Consider the following 19,002-nt stretch of genomic DNA (forward strand, 5'->3'; position numbering starts at 1 on the left):
ACCCCGATGCAGCGCCGCCCCCGGGATCCGAGCAAGGCGGCGGGAGAGAACCCGGCCGAGCGGCGTAATCGTAACTCGGCCCGAGGCGGAGTGGAGCGGCGAGGGTGCGGAGTCGGGCGCGATCTCGCAGAGTCCCCGCCCTCTTTTTCCTTTTCTCCTCGCATCCTAGAAGCAACACCCATCCTGCTGACGACGACGACCACCCCAAAAGGCCACTCGGAGACCGACTGTTTCTAGAGGCCAGCTTTACTGTGTTAGACCGACAGGGTCCCCACATCCGGCCCTTGCCTTTGCCCCCGCCCAGGCCTCATGCTTGCTGAGGCAGCGCCCTCAGCCTACCCGCTGGTTAGGGCAGGAAGTGGGGAGGGCTTTGCTGGGGGAGATGGGTGGGCGGCTCCACCCTTCCCCGCTGTGCTCACCACCTGGGAAGCTGGGGCTCTGGCAGAGGCTAGGCTGAGATCCTGAGTTTCAGGGCACATTCTGAGTGGGTGTACCGCATGGATTGTTGGCCCTCAGCAGCTGTAGCCTTCACTTGGCTCTGTCACCTTGGGCTGCCAAGACGCAAGCCTTTCTATGCTTCTCCCAGTGCTTGACTTGGCACTCCCTGTAAGCAGGTGGACCATTGAGCATGCAGTTCTTGTGGGGGGTATGGGAGTGGGGCTTAGGAGTCCAAGGCCCTAGGATACTCTCACCTGCAGCAATACCATTCATTCTGGCATCGTGAGCAACGTTTGGAGGCCTCGGCACTGCAGTAGGCACAGGGGGGCCGCTCTGGAGCTACTGCCTCTAGCACGTCCAGCCTGTAGGTCTCGGCCCATCTAGGAAAGTGGTCAGGAAAGCCTGGCTGTGCCTGGCCGGTGGGGGCACAAGAGCACTGCTGCCTGAGTCCATGCCTTCTTCATGCCTCCCACCCCTTCTGCCCACTCAGCAGGCCCCACCTTTGTGCCTGCAGCCGCAGGTCTTGCTCTGAGGGGCTGAATACATGCTGCAGTTGGTGTTTGGCAATAGCCTGCCACTTGCCTCTGTTCTCTCTTTCTAGTCGCTCCCAGATTTCTGGGATCTGAGGGAGAGAAGTGGAAAGTGTTAGGGAGGAGCTGGCAAAGTGGACAGTGGCCCTGAGCAACTAACTTCCTAGTCCCTACCTGTTCCAACACCAGGTCCTTCTTAGGGGGCTGGGTTTCGGTCAGGGCCAGGTGGGCCAGGAAGCCCTGCAGGTCTGCCAGGTTGGGTAGCTGGTCGAGCAGTGTGTCTGTGAGGAAGGCCCGAAGCTGCAAGGAAATCCGGGGGAGGCCAATGTGAAGTGGGGCTGACCAGAGAGGACCTGGGCTGGGCTGGGTTGAAATGCATGTGGGGACATTGTGCCACTAGCTGCTTCATCACCTGAGGTTTGAGGTCTGGAAAGAGTACTGGGGCTGATGTAGGTGGGCAGTGATAAACAGCAGGTGTGGGATGGAGTGGTACCAATGCAGGAGGAGTTCCCCACCTTGAGTAGCTGTCCCTTGGCAAAGCTGGTGAGGCAGTAGCGGGCCCGTGCTTCGTGGCTTAGTAGCAGGTTGTACAGGGCAATCCACACCTGCCCATCCAACTTGCTCAGCTTTTGCTGCTCTGAGGGGCCCACTGTCTGCCAACGGCCACCCTCAAATCGCTGCCGCTTGCCTGGGGAGAAGAACCAGTGCACTGGGAGCAGATGTTGCACACTCTGAGTCAGACAGCTGCATGGGCTGGGGTGCTGCCCAAGCGCACGACTTGCCCAGGCGGGGGTGCTGCTTGTTCCAAAGCAGGGGAGTCCTTGGTAGTGGACACACTCTGCCTGCTGCAGAGCCCAGGTCTAAACCCATATTGGGGGAGGCATCCTGGTATCCTCTATGGGCGAATGGGCATAGTTTGTCTGTCTGTGTGTGCAAGCTGCCCATCCCCACAAATCCTGGAGGATGTTCGGGAAGCAGTGAGCTGGGGTTTAGGCAGGTCAGAGAGGATTTACCTCCTTTCTGCCGGCTCCAGGGACTGTGCTCCAGCAGTTCAACCAGGAGGCAGGGCAAGTTGTGGGTACTGAGCATGCGGTTCAAGGTGCTCAAGGAAAGGCTACAGGTGGTGGTAGAGAGAAGTGAGCAGAAGCTACAGGCCGGGGCTCCCAGCCTTCCACTGAAGGTCCCAGCCCTGGCAGGGATGCCCACCTGTCCACACAGTCTGTAATGTAGCGCAGCACTGAGAGGGCCTTTAATGCGATCTCAAACTCCATCACCTCTGCCTGTTTTTGCAGCTCCTGGGGGGCGACAATGGTGCTCAAGCTGGGCCACCCCCCTGCCTGCTCAGGCCTCAAAAGAGCCTGGTCAAGCCATTGACATCCCGAGGGAATCTCAGCCTACCTGCATGGGGGTGCTGTACTGGGGCTCCTCCTCCTCAGGAGGGCCGCCATGGCTACTCCGGGCCACTAACAGAGTCAGTTTTCGGTGGCAGTAGTCTATCAAGTCCAAGACAGTGTCCTCTGCTGACTCACACACCTCCTGAGAGGCAGACAGAAGGGAAACATTCTGTCTCTGATGCTCTTCCCACATAGACACGACCTCCCTCCCTTCAGGCCTTTGCTGGAAGCAGTAGCTAGTGGGGAGGGCTGATGCCTCACCTTGTGGAAGAATACTGTCTCCAGAAGGTTGATGATGGAGGCCTCGTGGTGTACCTGTCAGATAAAGAGGACAGAGCCTGGGGTTACTGAAGGAAGGATGCTATTATCAGCTCTCTTCTCTAGTCCAGGGCCCTCTAGAGGCGTGGGCAGGATATGACCCAGGAGCCCGGCTCACCACCATGTATATGGGAAAAGTGTTCTGGGGCTTGAAGTCCTCCAGCCTGCACAGCACAGGGAACACCTTCTGCTTCCACATCTCCACTGCAATCAGCTCCTCCACCAGTGTTGGGATCTTTAAGGGGGAGGAGAAAGACAGAAGTAGGCCTACCGTGGCCTGTCAACCCTCCCATCCCTGGCTCAGCCCAGCCCGACTCTCCTCAAATGCTCCTTGGCTCCTAGATTCTCCCCATAGGCAGCTTCCTAGACTCTCTCTGGCACCTTAGACTTTCATTTCTAGCTGTCCTCAACACCTCTGTGGGGACATCCTCCATGCTTCCTGTAATTGGCTCTTGCCTTGTCCACAGGTTGCCTTGCTCCACCCTGCACCTACACCCTTGTCCCCTGTGTCCCTATCCAGGCATTCCCTCAGGCTGGCTCTCCTGCTCATGCCCTCTCTCTTCTTGTCTCTGTTCTCTGCTCTTCCAAAGTTCTGGTGTGTCTTGACCTCACCTTTACTCAAGGCCCTGCACGGTTTTCTAGTCTTTCCCCCTCAACTCCATTAGGGGCCTCCACCTTTTCTTTGCAGAGGAACCCTTTGTCAAGTGGTATCTGAGGTCACTTTTTCCAGCCACCTCCTGGCTCATGCTCCAGCCAGGTTGATCCCTGATTAACAACTCCTCTCTCAAGTTAGGAAAGATGCCTCCTTCCATGCCTAAGTCCCACCCCCATTTCAGTGAGGGCCCCTGCTGGCCTGATAGTCTATTCAAGGATGTTTTCAGAAGTTAGGCCCTCCCCCTACAGCCTAGGCTGTTGTATGATCCATAACTGTCTTCCAAACCAACCCACGCCTCACACTTGGCCTGGTGTGCCAGGGTCTTGTCCAAAAGGGGTGCAAAATCAAATGTGCAACACACTCCTCTCTTTTCCCTTGGGGAAGACAAGTGCAGGCACCAAGGGTGCTCCTGATTAGTAGAGAGGTGGTGTGGGAGATGGTGGGAAGGCAGGAACCCTGCCTGTGGCCCCAGCGTACCTTCCCATGGGTGACCAGCAGCTCTTGGATGGGCTCACTCTGGCTGGCTGTAGCATCAAGGATGGCCTGCATGTTCAGCTTCTCCAAGTTCTCATGCTGCTGGATCCACCTGCCCCAGAAAGCAGGAGTGTATGTGCATTTGAGTGCACATTATGTGCAGTAGGAGTGGGGTGAGGGCCGGTCCTATTGAAGCCCAACCTGATTCCGAGGGGCCAGAGGGGAATCAGGACCCCTAACTTGAGCTTCGTCTTCTCACCTGGAGGCTCCTCCACAACGGGCACCCTTTCCCCCAGTGTCAGGCCCATACTCCCCCATTCAAGGATTCTGGCCCCACGACTCCGCCTGACTCTGATCCAGCTGCCTCACCCTCCGGAGCCCATCTCGAGCAGCGGGAAGCTGCGCAACCTCCGCACGAGCACGTCAGCCTCCCCCGGCAGTAGTAGCTCCAGGTCGCCCATGTTGTGGCCGGGGACAGACAGGGGGAAGGCAGGGCTCAGCTGACCCCGGGCAGCAGCCGACGCTGAAGTGAGGGTGCTGAAACTTTCGAGAACGACCGTGTCCCGCAGGGTCGAGGTCTCGAACACAGCCGTTGCCGACCGGTTGGGGCGCGTGGGTCTTCGCCGCCATGGAAACGGGGGAGTCCCGGCTGCGCAGGCGCCGGCCCCGCCCCCGCCCGCCTCTCTTTCCTGGCTGCAGTTAGCAGCCCTCTTTGGACTCCCAGAGCTTTCTCCTTCACATCCACCTGCGGCTCATGGGTCTGCCCTGAGTGGCCAGACTTGGGTGGCCTAGGCTCCCTTCTCGGACGTTAAGTCGACCCGCATAGGGATGGGGTCACCTCGCCTCCACCAGCTCTTCCTGCAGCGACTCCGTCTCAGCCGTACCGCCTTTCCGTGGCTTCCTGGCTCTAGTATGTCTTTTGCTCAGATCCACCTCCCTAAAGTACTGCGCAATGCCCATGTCTCTCAATCCTAGCCTAGCAGGCTACCTACCATCACGTGTCACGAAGTAACTGCTGTAGTCTTTTTTTGGGTGACTCTGTTCGTCTCTAGTCCTCGAAATAGTATGTCCAAAATAGCTTACCAGCAATTCTGCAGTATTATGGTCTTGCCCCCTCCTTACCTCGGTACTTCATTTGTTGTCCTTCTGCCCCGTTGTCTCCCATGTTCCAGCCCGTGGGCCTCTTTTGGGTTCCTTACACACACACACACACACACACCCTTTTTAATGTTTAATTATTTTTGAGGGGGGGAGGTGCAGAGAGAGACCGAGGATCTGAGGCAGGCTCCAACTGACAGCAGAAAGCGTGATGCAGAGGCTCCAGCCCACAAACTGTGAGATCATGACCTGAGCTGAAGTCGGAAGCTTAACCGACTGAGCCACCACCACCTGAGCCACCCAGGTGCCCCAGGTTCCTCATACATCCTAAAGTTGCTTTTACTTCATGGCTTCGCACCTGTTCCCTCTGCCTGGAATACTCTTACTCCTCCAGGCCTCAGCTCAAGTCACCTCCACGAGGCCTGCCTTGCCCATTTAATCCAGAACAGCCCCAGCTCCCACCCCAAGTCATTCTTCATCACAGCTTCCTGATTGTTTCTGGCTGTTTATTTCAGTTTATAATTACCGGGGCACATTTACTTGTCAATAGTCGGTCCTGCCCACCAGATGGCGCACAAGGTGCCAGGACCTCAGCTATTTCACTGCCAGTTCTCCGATGGTTGGTTCAGAAGAGGTACTCAATAAAAGCAGGATGAAATGGATGATTTTATTCACAGAAGTGAGGGTTAACCTTGAGACAGTATGGACTAGTCTACCAGTCTAGCCTTCATGCACCAGGCAAGGCTTAGCAGGAGAGAGTAGCCACAGCCATGTGCCTAGACCAGCCTATCCCAGGCTCACTTCCAGCAGATGATGATGTTGGGGTCATTTTCCAGCCGTTCATCAAGCTCATGGTAGCTCATGCCTGTTTGGGACAGTGCAGGTGAGGTGAGTAACCTTGGTTTGACCACCCTGCCCTGCCCCCACCTCAGCTGCGCTGCCTGCCCCCACCTGTCTTGCAACAGATTTCATCGTAGCTGTGGCAGCCTGTGTAAAGCCGGGCAGGGTGGCTCCGCTCCTCCCGAGACACCCGCACGGGATACTTCTGTAGTCGCCGGATGAGGTTCTTCATAAGGCCGAACTGGATAAGCTTCCTGGGGTGGGATTGAGGGAAAGAAGGGTGATGCCCTGGCCAGGACATCCTCCAGCCAGGCCAACTCTTTCCTGCAGTCTCCCTTCTGATTTTGTCTCAGTGACCAGACTGGCCTCCAAACACATCTTCAGAGAGCCTGCCTGAATTACCAATGCCACATGATTCTGCTCACTGGGAATCTCCTGATTCCTCTCTAACCCAGGGCTTCAGATACTTCAGAGTATCAAACCCCTCATGCCCCTGGGAATCCCCTTCTGACCGTTCATCAACACGCTGCAGCTGCTGGGGGTGGCGGCCAATGAGATCTCTCACAGTAGTGCCAGGGCTCAGGCTGCAGTACAGCTGGAACACATCCCGGAGACTGGCCCTCTTGTGCCCTGTGGGCACCAGGGGTCAGATCTGCTTGTAGCTCTGCCCTCCCCAAGATGGCCTCCCCCAGAGCCCGCCACTACCTTGTTTGGTCACATAGGATAAACACGCCTCCTGGAGAGACTTGTCATCTACCAGGTCCTGGACCTTGGGTGTCGGGCAGTACACATTGGAATACTGGAGGGTAGCAGGAGGCACAGGGGGCTGAGTGAGGGGCTTGGAAGTCTGACACAGCCCCAGTCTGGCCAAGCCACATGATTCACTCTCTGCTTAACCAGACCCCAGACTCACCTACCTGGAGGATGGACACCAGTGTCACCACACCATAATACCTGGGGGAGATAGTTGTGTTCAGCTTCTGAGGGCCATGCCTTCCCAAGCCCCCACACTCAGGGTCCCCAGGCTCTTCCCTGGCTAGCAATCCTGTCCTGAGTGTGACTGTTGCCCCACTTACAGTAAGTTCTGGATGGCGATGCGCACCAGATTTAACTCCACATCTGCCTCTGCTGAGATCTTTTGGACGTGGCGGAAGCCATCAATGTAGGGCAGGATCTGGGCAGGGCAGGGCAGGGTCAGTAGGAGTGGGATGAGGAGTGGGCTGTGGCCAGTCCTATGTGATGATACCCAGGGAGGGCTAGCACACCTGTTGTGTGGTGAGGTCCCACTGTGAGTTGAAGAAATCCTCTTTGTCTTTGGTAAAAACAGGCACATCATACTCCTGGGCCACAGGAGGGTCAGGTCGCTGTTCAATCACCTTCAAGTGGATGGTGTTGGACTCATCTGCAAGGGACCCACCCATATCTTCAGTGTCATCTTCTTTAAGAGGCCCTCAATTACCCTCCAGTCCTCCCAGAAGCTCTTGATACAGATGGGTGGCTCTGGGTAGGGCCAATCTCCCCACCTCCCCATTTTAAAGTAAACTCTATACCCATTGTGGGGCTGGAACTCACAACCCTCAGATCAAGACTCACATGCTCTACTGACCGAGTCAGCCAGGCACCCCCAATCTTCCCCTTTCATGGAAAAAGAGATAGGTCCAGAGAAGGAAGGGAACATGCCCAAGGAGCATGGAGCATGGCCTTCACATCCCAAATCCCAACATGCACTGGACCTTGAACATCATCAACCCAGCTCATGGCTATTTGTTCATGAGTCTTGTCCATGGCTGGGCTTGCATTCCCTTGCCATGTTCCCGTTCCTCCTCTACCACTCTGCTGTCCTTGCAAAGGCTGGGCCATACCAATGGGCAGAGTGCATCGGCCTGAGGCATTTAGCTCCTCCAGCAAGATGGTCATGATGGGCACCAACTTCTGCTTGCTCTCCTCTGTTGACACGAAGCTGCTCTCTAGCTGAATGGAGCATGGACAACATGGTAGGCACACCCTGGGACCCCTGGCCAGGATCCTGCCCTGGCAGATTCCCAGGTCTGGAGGGCTTTACAAACATTTGTCTGCCTGCCCATCCACTCAAGCCCATTTTGTTGCAGACCTCCAGTGTGGTCAGGTAGCCAGCCAGCTTTTTGACAATGGGCTCAAGGGCACAGGTCTTGGCCTGGGCGTCACACACGAAGCCTAGGTTGAAGAGCAAGGCATTGCGGCTGTATTTCTTATGCTCGATGCATACAGGGCAGCCGATCAGTTTCTTCTCCATGGCTGTGCTGGATAGGGGGAACAGGTGGGAATAGAGTCAGGCTCTTCCTGCCCCCAAACTTGTCCACTCCTCCTGGGACATCCCCCTCTTTCCCCACTAGGGCCTCACACAGTGATAAGCTTGTTCTGCAGCTCTGGCTTGGTGATGATGTACACTTGGACTGTATCAAACAGCTCCCGGGAGATGAAGTCTTCAGGGACCTGGGGAGCGGAGTGGCAAGAGGCCCCTTAGTGGACCTTCGTACTAGGCAGAGTAACTTGGGGGAACCCCAATGCCTAAACCCTCTTGTTCAGCGTTTCACCTTTCTCCCATGCATCCAGGCCTACGACTCCTTTGTGTTTCCAAACACACGCCAGGTTCTCACCTGCCTCCCGACTTTTGCATATGCTGTTTCCCCTACCTGGCACACTCTCTTCTCCATTTACACTCCTAAGCATCTAGGGATACTATTGGACCGCGCATCTCTGTCTCTATTGGTAACTGGCACCTCCTCTGGGTCCCCACAGCTCGATTTCCCACAATAGCTATGGGATGTTTGCTCCGCCACACTGGGAGCCTGGGATCTGGGTCTGAGTATTCTTTCGGTTCAGATTCTACACGAATGAAGGAGTGGTGTGCCTGCGTGCAGCACCGGGCACGGAAATCCACCGCTTCCACGCAGCCTGCTTGAGCTCCCGAGAGCGTCCCTCTCCCCGTCCCTCTCTGCCCCCGGCCCCGCGAGTCCGGATGGCACCTGATAGGTGATCTTGGGTCCCAGCGTGGGGTGGAACTCGCTGAAGAATATGCATTCTATACGGCACCCGCTGCCCATGGCGCCAGCAGAGCCCAGGTCTGTAGCCTCTGGCTCCTGGACTCCTGCGAACACCCGTCGGAAAGAGGCCGAACGCTTGGGTCTAATCAGGCACGCCTGCGCACTCACACACCCATCAAGCTGTCTGCTCAACGGCGCCTGCGCAGCACGACGGAGAGGTGTGGCTGGGGGGGGTGGTTGTGGTGGAGCCTGTCCCAGGAAGTCCCGGGTAGGTAGACGTCGCACCCGGAAGTGAAGCGGCTCCGCGACGGAGCGGCAGTGCGCGCGGCAGGGGCCTGAGTATCCCCGCTTTCTCGGGAAGAAACCACCGCGTCGGGTCGGCGCTGCGGGTGAGGCAGGCGAGTCCGTAGCGTGTAGGGGCAGCATGCCAGCGGCACGTGGGGAGACTGTGTGCGAAGGGATTCAGTCTGTAAGTTGGTGCGCAGATGGGAACTACAATATCCATAGTGCTTCACGCGCTTCCTTCTGGCGTTCCCGGCCGGTGACGGCGTGATGCACGCTGGGATTTGTAGTCTATTACGCGGCCTTGCGCATCCTACCTGGAAGGTGGGCCAGTGATCACTGCCAGTTCAGATGCTGGGTACACGCTGACAGGCCGCCAGCCCTCGACTGTTACTGGTGCCTGTCTTGGTACTGCCCCTTCCTACCTTAACTTCTTGGAAGAGCGTGGCATTCCTGCCCTGCAGCCCTTGCTCCAGTGTGAGGAGTGGACAGCAGGCATCTGAGACCCTTGCTCATTATATTATGCTTTCAGGCTCCAGCCACTGGCCTGGTTGACCATGGCCCTTTCTGTGGAGACCGAGTCGCACATCTACCGAGCTCTGCGCACTGCCTCAGGGGCTGCTGCCCACCTTGTGGCCCTGGGCTTTACCATCTTTGTGGCTGTGCTTGCCAGGCCTGGCTCCAGTAAGTAGAATTCATAGTTGACTTCTGGGAAGGAAAGTGCCCCTCCTCGTTGGGAGCAGGAGCAATAGGAAGCCTTGGGCCTGATTCCTGGGAAAGGCTTGGTTGGCTGGAGGACTATGCTGGAGGAATAAATGGGGAGGAGGTGAGTGAGGGGGCTCTGTCAGTTTGGCTTTTCTTTCCTTGTCTTGGTGCTCCACTTGGCTGCCTTGTGTGAAGTGCTACGAGAAGGAGGGAGGCCTGGCAGAGGAGTGGCCAAGCATGCCCTCTGCTCCAGGGAGGGACCAGGAAGCAAGGATAGGTATGGGGTGAGCTTGTTGCAGTAGGAGGGGTCTTAGTATTTTGGCAGCATTCCCTCGGGCGATGCGCTGCCCATTTTCCTCAGACTGTAGGAATCGATGTGGCTGGGTTCATCTTGCCTCAGCCTCACAAAGCCTCCTCTTCATTCCAGGTCTCTTCTCCTGGCACCCCGCGCTTATGTCTCTGGCTGTAAGTAGTGTCTCTGGCCAGCTCTTAGGGGTGGGAGGGAGCATAGCCTCTATGGTATGGGTGGTAGCCCTGGCAGCTTTTGAATCCTTATGGACACTTAACAGCTCTTTGAAGGGATGGAACGTGGAACTTGAGGAGTTGCATCCTGCAACACCTGCCTGTAGTGTATATACCAGACTTGAACTGTAGTGTTCAAAATCCAGGGCAAATTTGTCTGAACACAAAATGAAGGGTCATCCACCTTCAGGCAGCTTGGAAAATGATTTCTGGGTGTACCTGTGTCTCTTTTTACCTTAATTTATTGTGATGCATCTAATTTTCCCTGAAATGGTGCACCCATGTGGCCACCTCTTGCCAAGAAATTGTATCTAGCCCTGTGTCAGGGAAACGGAGCTTGTGAATCATTTATAACTGCCACATCTCAAGCCTCATTTTGCTAGGTAATAATAGCAGACATGACATGTCAAAATAGCACCTAGGAAGATATGTGGAGCCGTACATACCTCTTGCCAGTTACTTGGGGGCAGATGTTCTGTCCCTGATAGAGCTCCCCACTCTTGCCCCCCCCCCAATGGATACTCTTGTCATAGGGTAGAGAATGGAGAGGGGGAATCTGCCCACAGTGACTGGCAGCTCAGAAAGTTATCTAAAGCTCTTTTCCCTTTCAGTGGGCCACACCCTGACTTAGTTTCCCATCCCTGTTTCCCCAGTTCTCTTTCCTGATGACCGAAGCACTGCTGGTGTTCTCTCCTGAGAGTTCGCTGCTGCGCTCCCTCTCACGGAAGGGCCGAGCACGCTGCCACTGGGTACTGCAGCTGGTTGCCCTGCTGTGTGCACTGCTGGGCCTAGGTCTTGTCATCCTCCATAAGGAACAGCTTGGCAAGGCCCACCTAGCCACGTGGCATGGGCGGGCAGGGCTGATAGCTGTGCTGTGGGCAGGGTTGCAGTGCTCAGGTGGAGTGGCACTCCTCTACCCTAAACTGCTGCCGCGCTGGCCCCTGGCTAAGCTCAAGCTATACCATGCCACTTCTGGGCTAGTGGGCTACCTTCTGGGTAGTGCCAGCCTCTTGCTGGGCATGTGCTCGCTCTGGTTCACCGCCACAGTCACTGGTGGGGTCTGGTACCTTGCTGTGTTATGCCCTGTCATTACCAGTCTGGTCATCATGAGTCAGGTGAGCAATGCCTACCTGTACCGCAAAAGGATCCAGCCGTGAGCTCTTCCTAGCCTAGAAGCCTGGATTTGTCCCTCAGTGTAGTAGTGGGGGCTGGGCCCTCCTGGACTCTTTCAGCTGACTAAGTCATGACGACACCTCAGGCACTGGGGCAGTCTAGAGTAGGAGTCTTGTGTGTGACATTTTTGCTTGCTCCTATGGTGGAGTGCTTCCCCTTTTCTTCTGTCCTGTCCCAGAGGAGCTTATAGATGATGTCTGGGTGAAGCTGGGGTTGCAAACCTGCTTCCCCAGGAACTCAACTCATACGTGTACTGGTATGTCCAGAAATTACAGGAGAGAAAAAAACAAAATAAAAAAGAATGACTGAAAAGACCAGATGGGAGGAAAAAAAGACTGGATGGGAGTTGGGGATAGTTCTTGCTAATGCTGTCAGCATGAAGAAACAGGCAGCTGGGCAAGATGGGGACCCCTGTCTCTGGCAGCTCACTGAGGGGCTGAAACTCTCCCAGCACATGAGCTCTGAGGGTCTGGCTGCCTCCTGTGCCCCCCAGGGCCCTAGAGCTGTAGCTGTGAGTGGTACAGCTATGTGTCCTTTCACTCCTCTGGCTGCATACTGTGCTGGTGTCACCAAACTGGTGGTTAGATGTGGACAGTGACATGGTGGGAGCTGGGGATGGGCTGTTTCCATAGGTGTCAAGCACTGATCACTGTCTTGGGGGTGAGCCACTGATAAGAACGCTCTTTGTGATAGAGAGACCCTCAACCATCAGACCCTCTGGGCAGGGCGTCCCTGACTGGGAATCAGAGGGAGGGAAAATGAGTAAGGATCTGAAGTGACAGCTCTGGGAAGGCTGTTTAACAGTGGTGGTAGGGGGAGTGGGGGCAATAGGCTCCTTATTCAGCTGGAGTTGCTAGGGAGACCAAGTCCTTGAACCTAAAGTCCCTAACTTTACAGTTGAACTTGATGAGGGGGCTGCACAAGGTGGTCTGATAGAGCCCAGGAGCCATACCTCAAAGAACTGCTTTATTGATACTGCGAGGCTGGGCTCCGCTGCCCACTCAAGTGGTCCTGTAGAAAATACTTGGGAGCCGTGGCTCTTCTGGCCAGGAAGCAGCCATAGCCACAGCAGAGGGAATCAGAAATTTTCACATGAACAGTCTTTCTGAGGGTGGGCAGGAATGTGCAGCCCTGCACTGGCTGGACCCCCAGAACGTTTTTGGCAAATCCTTGCCTTGGCTCAGGGCTCTTGGCAACCAGTATCAGGCATGAGGGTTGGCCCAGGAGTTGTGGCACCATTGTCCCTGCAGCCGTTTGCTTGGGGCTATCTGCTGAGGTACAGTCTTACCTCAGATGGCCCGGGCTGGCTGACGCTTCAGAGGCCCCATGCCTGGCATAGTGGTTGTCTGGAGCTGGAACCAGGTAGCAAGAGTCCTGGGTAGTGTTGGCGAGAAATAGCAGAAGGCTGTGGAAACCCCCAGCAAGGCTTCTTCCTTCTCAGAGCAGTCAGTGCCCTGTAGTAGCTGAGAGGTGTCAAGGAGGGGCTTGGGAGAGGAGGCGCCTACACTCAAGGTGGTTTGGAGTTACAGCTTCGGGGGAGCTGCCTCGAAGGTGATCAAGCTGGATTCTGGGGCAGCCCCCTTCCCTGGGAGCGTTGGGGCCTTGTCTGAGGGTAGGGGGCTATCCACCTTGGCCCCTGCCTCCTCTTCATCGTCGTCCATGCTTGGCCAGACAGACTGGTCCTCCACTCTCTTCAGCCGCTCATTGAGGGCCTTCAGGGCCAGTTGCCTGGAGCCAGAGGAAAGAGGACAAGTCACTTGGCTCATGCCCTGTACTCTTCCCCCATGAAGCTGACTCCCCCTACCACCCAGACCGCTCTCAGAATTCTAGGTATTTCCCTTCACCGTGCAGGGTCCAGGGCTCCCCAGGGACTGGACAGGGCCTCTTCTGCCATCAGGAGAAGTTCCCAAAGGCTGCAGTGCTTTCCCTTCATAGCCAGTGCACCTTCAGACTGAGGTGGCCAGAAGGGCATCTGCCAGACTGCCCATGAGGCCAGTCCCATGAATGATTCTGAGGGTGGTGCCTAAACATGGGCAGAGCTGGTATGATGGGTGGGAGGAGTCTTTGAACGTGGGAGTTTTGGCCTGGGCACTGGTATGACATCCAAGGAGAGGGTTATTACTTCTTCCTCTCTCTTCGTTAGGGGTGTTTTGAATCTCTTGGCAAGGGTCTGTGGGGAATGGTGGAACCTGAGCACCTACCCTGGATCTCAACTTGGGAAGCAGGGCCAACTTGGGTCAGCCCGTCCCTCCTGACTCTAATGTTCTCATTCCAAGAAGAATCCCCAAAGCCACCAGTACCTGTGTTAGAGCAAGGACACACCAAACCCTTGCAGAAAGAGGAGGAGGAACAGCCCATTAAGAGAGACAAAGGCCAAAGCCTACTGGTTCCACTGGACAAACCCTTTCAGACCTCACTCAGGGGGAGGTGAGAGAGTGACTAGAAGATACACACGTGCACTTGGGACCCTGGTCAACCAGGAGGTGGAATGGCCATGCTGTCAGGTGATACTTCCTCTAGTGGTCACTATGAAACCCTGATGCCTGAACCTCTGTGCTCTAAGCATGGGGGACAGCCTGGTCTAGCCTTCCAAGTTCCAGCAGAGAATCAAAACTGCCACCATGCCAGGGAACATGACAGGAAAGGCAACAAGAACACGGGCACAGAAAACCCTAGCACAATTCCACCCTGTCCTCCAGCCTGACACGTGCAAACTGGCATAGACAGGACAGTCCTTCCCTGTGCTACCCAGGCTTCCATCCTGGAGACTGCCTTGTCAATTCTGTCTAAAGCCTGCCAACATAGAGAGGTAATGGCATGCTAGGCACTTTTGCATGAGGGTCAAAGACAGGAAAACCTGTCTCCCCACTACTAGTAGCCATTTGGGTTTGGGAATGGCATGCCGCCAGATGTCCAACTGGTTGGAGTAGAAACAACCAGAAGGCTAGGCCAGAACCCACATCCTGACAACCTTCCCTATCCCAACCTGCCATTTTCTTGGGCCTGAGCAGAGGTGTTCTGAAATGCCAGTCAAGGGGCACCTGGGTGGCTCAGTCAGTTAAGCGTCTGACTTCAGCTCAGGTCATGATCACACGGTTCGTAGGTTCGAGACCTGCGTCCGGCTCTGTGCTGACAGCTAGCTCAGAGCCTAGAGCCTGCTTCAGATTCTGTATTTCCCTCCCTTTCTGACCCTCCCCTGCTCACGATCTCTCTCTCTCAGAAATAAATAAAAAATAACAACAAAAAAAGAAATGCCAGTCAACTCTAACAATCCAGACTTCTCTCTAAAAGGAGTCACCACCGTGTCTTGGCCCCACCTGCAGAGATAGGACAACTCAGTTTCTACCAGGTCCAGCCCTCTTGGTTCCATCTCCTCCACTGGGTAAAGTGAAGACAGACCTCAGTCTTTAGAATTCATCAGCCATAGAGACGAAACTGTAGGGCCCACACTTACGCCCCGCGGCATGCCTTGTGTACGTTTCAACATCTACCACCTTCGGCCATAATAATCTGTGGCACTTTCCCAGCTGGAAACCCCTTCAAGAAAGGGGTGTGTCCCATGCTCAAATCCACAGCCCCAGTGGAGAGTAAGCACAGGGATAACTCAGCTGAATTCATAAAACTGCCTGCCAAGAATACATTTCACAGGTGAGCAAAGGCAGAGGCTGAGAGGAGGAGCAGAGCCTGCTCCAAGTTTCACTACTAAAGTAAGTGCCTCAAACCAAAACCAAAACCAAAACCAACCCCTCAACAATAATGTTGGAAATGGAGCTGTTACCACTCTGGTCAGACCTGGGGGAGAGAGAGCCAGAGAGTTGGATTAAAAAAAGATCTGCCTTGCCCTAGGTGCATTCAGTGAATAATTCATCTGGGACTCCAGATAGTGTAGATGGCTTGGTTTACAGATAGCGAAAAAGGTTGTCTCCACTCCCTGTTGTAGTCAGCAGGCTCCGCAGTGAGTTACAAGGTCTGCCCCCTGGGGTTGGTGACATATACATGCTAGAGGGACGAGCTGTAGTACCCCAAACTTCCCTCTCAATAAGTGGCAGAGAAGCACAGCATATGAATTTTTAAGATCCAGGAAAAGGACATGGTTCAGCATTTGGAAATAGGGGTGGCCAGACTGCCTCTTAAGAATCCCAGGTCTCTTTGTTCCTCCCTCACAGGGGAAAAAAGACCTGCAGGTTGTTTCTGGCTCCCATAGGACCAGTGTCTATGTTTTTCTGAGATGAGTATCTGAGATGATCAGGATTATGTGTATCTGGCCTTCCCTTAACCCCTCACACAGTATTGGAGGACACTGAGCATTTCTTGAGACTTGTTAAGTGGCCTGAGTGGTGAGAAAGGCAACTTTCACGCCTTAATGTTGGAAAGCACCTACTGGAGCCTAGACTCCTAACTGCTGAGTTTCTCAAGACCACAAACTGGATTTTATCTCTTTCTGAGTCTGCCGCAACACCTGACCCTTGACTGCCAGCCAACATACAGCAAGTATAACAGACGATATGGGACTTGATTACAAAATACTCTCCTAGTTCAACAAAGTTTTGGAATACTCCACAGTACCTTCTCCTTTCTGCGTCTTGAGGGTCTGTGCCTGGGAGGCTGATGGTGATGGAAGACGGGGCACCTACATCATAGCGCTTCACTGTCTTCTGGCATATCTTTACCTTCACCAGGAGGCCATGCACCAAGTTCGCCAACAGCCCCACCACGGGCTGCAGGATCTCAGGGAAGAAGGTGGCAAAAGCAAAGTGGTCAGCCATGTCCCCTCGGCCTCGGCTATGGCGCTGGTAGAAGCGAAGATACACCCAACTGGAGAGCAGGCCAAAGCCATAGGAGGCCAGTGCTGGGCTCTGGAGCAGCGTGGCCAGCCGCAACAGCAGCAGCAGCCCCAACAGCAGCATAGGCACCACGCTGACGCGCACCTGGGGCACACGCAGGACCACACAGTCCCCCATGGTTTGCTTGAGTGCCACCAGGACACCACCTAGGAAGCCCAGGGCTCCGTGGATGCGGATAGTGAAAAGGTAGACCAAGTTGAAGGAAGCCATGTAGGTGAGGAGGTAGGCAAAGGCCCCCAACAGCCCCACTGACACGTTCACCACTGAGAAGAAGATGAGCAGCTCCAAGGCCCCCCAGAGAGGCTCCAGCAAACGTCCAGCCACCACCACTGTGGCAAGGCTGATGGCCACATCCCACACGTGCTGTTCCATCAGCCCATGGGTGGCCAGGGTCCAGATCCAGAAGTTGGGCGGAAAGAGGTAGCCTGGGGTAACCGCCAGGCAGCCCGTGTCCACGGCGAAGGACAGCAGGTAGAGGAAGAGTACTGCTGCACACAGGGCCTTTACCACCACGCTGGCGCTGGCCAGGATGGCCCCCAAGTGCTGGCGGGCGCCCGGTAGGGCGCGCTGCATCTTCCCGAAGGGCGTCGGCCTGAGGGAAGGGTCTAGTGTGTTAGGGGCCTCCCCGGGGCCTCGCCCCAGTCCGGCCCCGACGGGAGGCCCGGGCCCGGCCTAGTCACTGGCCTATGGCCCCGGTGAAGACTCCACTTCTCGTCAGGTCGGCTCCGGTGCCAAAGGGCCAAGTTGGGCCTGGTCGCGGGGCCGGGGCCTAGGCCCCTTGCTGGGGACCTGAGGTAAGGCCCTGGGAGGCTTCGGCACGCCTGCTTGTCTGCCTGCCCTGTGGGCCCCGCGCCGAGCTGACCGGGCTGGCGTTGATCTCACGGCTCGGCCTACTCCATCCACTCGGGGGCCCTACGATCTGTGTGGGACTGGAGCCTAGTTCTGGGCCCCAGTCAGGTCTCGTCAGCTCCGGCTCGGCCTCGGTCTTGGCTACGAGCGTACCTCCTCCCTTCCCAGGCACCGACAAACAGGGGTGCTGCGCTTGCGCGCTCCCGGCCGCGGTGGGATGCCCTTCCGGCTCTACGGCATGCTGGGACATGGAGTCCTCGGCCGAAGCCGGGGGACGAGCGGAAATCATGTTTCTGGATAAAACTACAAGTTCCAGGAAGCTGTGCTCCGGGGGCATTACGGTTGGTAAGGGGAGGGTGTGCTTGGGAGTTGTAGTTCTCCGGACCGTTTCCTCTGGTTGCCGGGAAGTGGGAGTCAATAGCTTCCCTAACCTGGGGAAAGCTGCGGGTACCTGCGCGGCAGCAAAACTGCAGACGCGCGCTTGCTGAATTTTCTGGGAACAGTAGCCCCGTGTATGTGCAGCTGAGTACATCTGAGTGTGTCTTTGTGGGCAGGTGTGTGGGTAAGGATGTTGATGGCCTTGGTGTGCGTACCAGTGTGCGGAAACTCCCGAAACTTCCTCAGTCTGTTGTGTGTGTGACCCAGGTGTATGGGATCTGACCCAGATTGGAATTCTTGCCCTGCCATTTGGCGGTTGTGCGACACTGGCTAAGTTTCCTCAGTTTCATGGACCGTAAAATGGATATAATATTACGGTGAGTGTTCAAGGGGAAGGTGGTGTAAAATGCCAGTCCACTCTGGGGGCTCAGTGAGTGTGTTGCCCAGGCTGCCCTTGTTACAAGTGTTGTGGAGCTGCTACTTGAACGCATCTCTCCTGCCCCCAAAAAGTCAAGGCTGGACTGCTTTTAGTGACTCTCTTCCCCATCACAGATTTCTTATCTCTGGCCCTGAGGAAGAGAGGTCTCCCCTCCCAGACATAGGCCTGGGTGGCCCAGGGCCCCCACCTTACTGCAATGGTAGCTTCTGGCAGTTTGTGTCCTGTGCAAACTGATTTTTTGGTGTATTAAGTTACTTTTTAAAAATGTGCATATAGTTAAAATAATTATACACGACAGAACACACGTATAAAGTGCAGAATCCTTTCTCAGCCACTGATCTCAGGACAACTTCCAATGTGCGCATAACTTTCCAGATACAAAGGGTGTTGACACTCTTTTCTTTGTCTAGGGTCTGGGTTTTCACTGGATGCCAGGGTAGGGTTGCCAGCTTTAGCAAATCCAAATACAGGGTGTTCAATCAAATTTGAATTTCAGATAAATGAATAATTTTTAGTGTAAGCATGTCCCCAGTCCCCAGTTGTTTTTTTTTTAGGATTGTTATGTATCATACAATATTAGAAACATACTAAAAAACATTCATCTTCTATCTGAATTCAAATTCCACTGGATGTTCTACATTTTATCTAGCAACCCTACCCTGGGACCGAGGGGCTCTTGCAGGGCATGGGAATTCTCTCAGGGGTTACTAGTTAGGCATTGTTCTGTGGCCAGCCACTGCAGGAGGAGTGAGGAAGAGTGTCTTTGCTAAGGCCCAGAATGTGCTCCTGCATTTATTTAGTATCCGATGGCCCCCCTAGCCAGGTCACCTCAGGTTTCTAGCTGAAATCTTTGCTGATTTCTTGCCTTTCTCACCAAGCGAGAGAGGAGACTTAGTCTCCATTTGTTTATCTGTGCTATGGAGCTAAACTAGATTCAAGTCTAAGGTGTAAGCTGGCTGCCCACCAGGTGAGTGCAAAGTGTGTGTCTTAAGAGAGTGAGCATCAGCAGTATTAGGAAACCTCTGTGGGGGGGGGGGGGG

The 19,002-nt window shown here is 55.2% G+C and overlaps 4 protein-coding genes across 7 annotated transcripts; 1 reads left to right on the forward strand and 3 right to left on the reverse strand.

Annotated features, from left to right (window-relative positions):
• Positions 1-228: 228 nt before the first annotated feature.
• ZMYND10 (zinc finger MYND-type containing 10) lies at positions 229-4,442 on the reverse strand. 2 transcript variants are annotated; one of them, XM_077777207.1, is made up of 12 exons: positions 4,179-4,442; positions 3,813-3,921; positions 2,799-2,915; positions 2,624-2,677; positions 2,367-2,504; positions 2,175-2,263; positions 1,982-2,082; positions 1,484-1,656; positions 1,143-1,268; positions 939-1,060; positions 693-818; positions 229-604 (listed from the first exon to the last, which is right to left on the reverse strand). In XM_077777207.1, exons 1-12 carry the CDS (start codon positions 4,268-4,270, stop codon positions 529-531), a joined length of 1,323 nt encoding a protein of 440 aa, XP_077633333.1. In that variant the 5' UTR covers positions 4,271-4,442; the 3' UTR covers positions 229-528. The 2 variants fall into 2 exon arrangements, with proteins under 2 accessions (XP_077633333.1, XP_077633334.1); XM_077777208.1 differs by lacking the exon at positions 4,179-4,442 and adding an exon at positions 4,069-4,142.
• Positions 4,443-5,555: 1,113 nt separating this feature from the next.
• On the reverse strand, positions 5,556-8,947 carry NPRL2 (NPR2 like, GATOR1 complex subunit). Its single transcript, XM_077777241.1, has 11 exons — positions 8,753-8,947; positions 8,128-8,219; positions 7,858-8,026; positions 7,610-7,718; positions 7,013-7,149; positions 6,824-6,921; positions 6,665-6,701; positions 6,453-6,546; positions 6,260-6,377; positions 5,859-6,001; positions 5,556-5,772 (listed from the first exon to the last, which is right to left on the reverse strand). The coding sequence occupies exons 1-11, from the start codon at positions 8,828-8,830 to the stop codon at positions 5,705-5,707; spliced, it is 1,143 nt and encodes a 380-aa protein (XP_077633367.1). The 5' UTR covers positions 8,831-8,947; the 3' UTR covers positions 5,556-5,704.
• Positions 8,948-9,053: 106 nt separating this feature from the next.
• CYB561D2 (cytochrome b561 family member D2) lies at positions 9,054-11,817 on the forward strand. 3 transcript variants are annotated; one of them, XM_077777211.1, is made up of 4 exons: positions 9,054-9,168; positions 9,585-9,736; positions 10,185-10,222; positions 10,933-11,817. In XM_077777211.1, exons 2-4 carry the CDS (start codon positions 9,610-9,612, stop codon positions 11,434-11,436), a joined length of 669 nt encoding a protein of 222 aa, XP_077633337.1. In that variant the 5' UTR covers positions 9,054-9,168; positions 9,585-9,609; the 3' UTR covers positions 11,437-11,817. The 3 variants fall into 3 exon arrangements, with proteins under 3 accessions (XP_077633337.1, XP_077633335.1, XP_077633336.1); XM_077777209.1 differs by having other exon boundaries at positions 9,054-9,159; positions 10,933-11,812; XM_077777210.1 differs by having other exon boundaries at positions 9,158-9,239.
• Positions 11,818-12,401: 584 nt separating this feature from the next.
• Positions 12,402-17,338, reverse strand: TMEM115 (transmembrane protein 115). The gene is made up of 2 exons (XM_077777238.1): positions 16,019-17,338; positions 12,402-13,180 (listed from the first exon to the last, which is right to left on the reverse strand). The coding sequence occupies exons 1-2, from the start codon at positions 16,867-16,869 to the stop codon at positions 12,976-12,978; spliced, it is 1,056 nt and encodes a 351-aa protein (XP_077633364.1). The 5' UTR covers positions 16,870-17,338; the 3' UTR covers positions 12,402-12,975.
• Positions 17,339-19,002: the final 1,664 nt, after the last annotated feature.

Source organism: Crocuta crocuta, unplaced genomic scaffold, assembly GCF_008692635.1.
Source record: "Crocuta crocuta isolate KB4526 unplaced genomic scaffold, BGI_CrCroc_1.0 scaffold77, whole genome shotgun sequence".
NCBI classification, from domain to species: domain Eukaryota; kingdom Metazoa; phylum Chordata; class Mammalia; order Carnivora; family Hyaenidae; genus Crocuta; species Crocuta crocuta.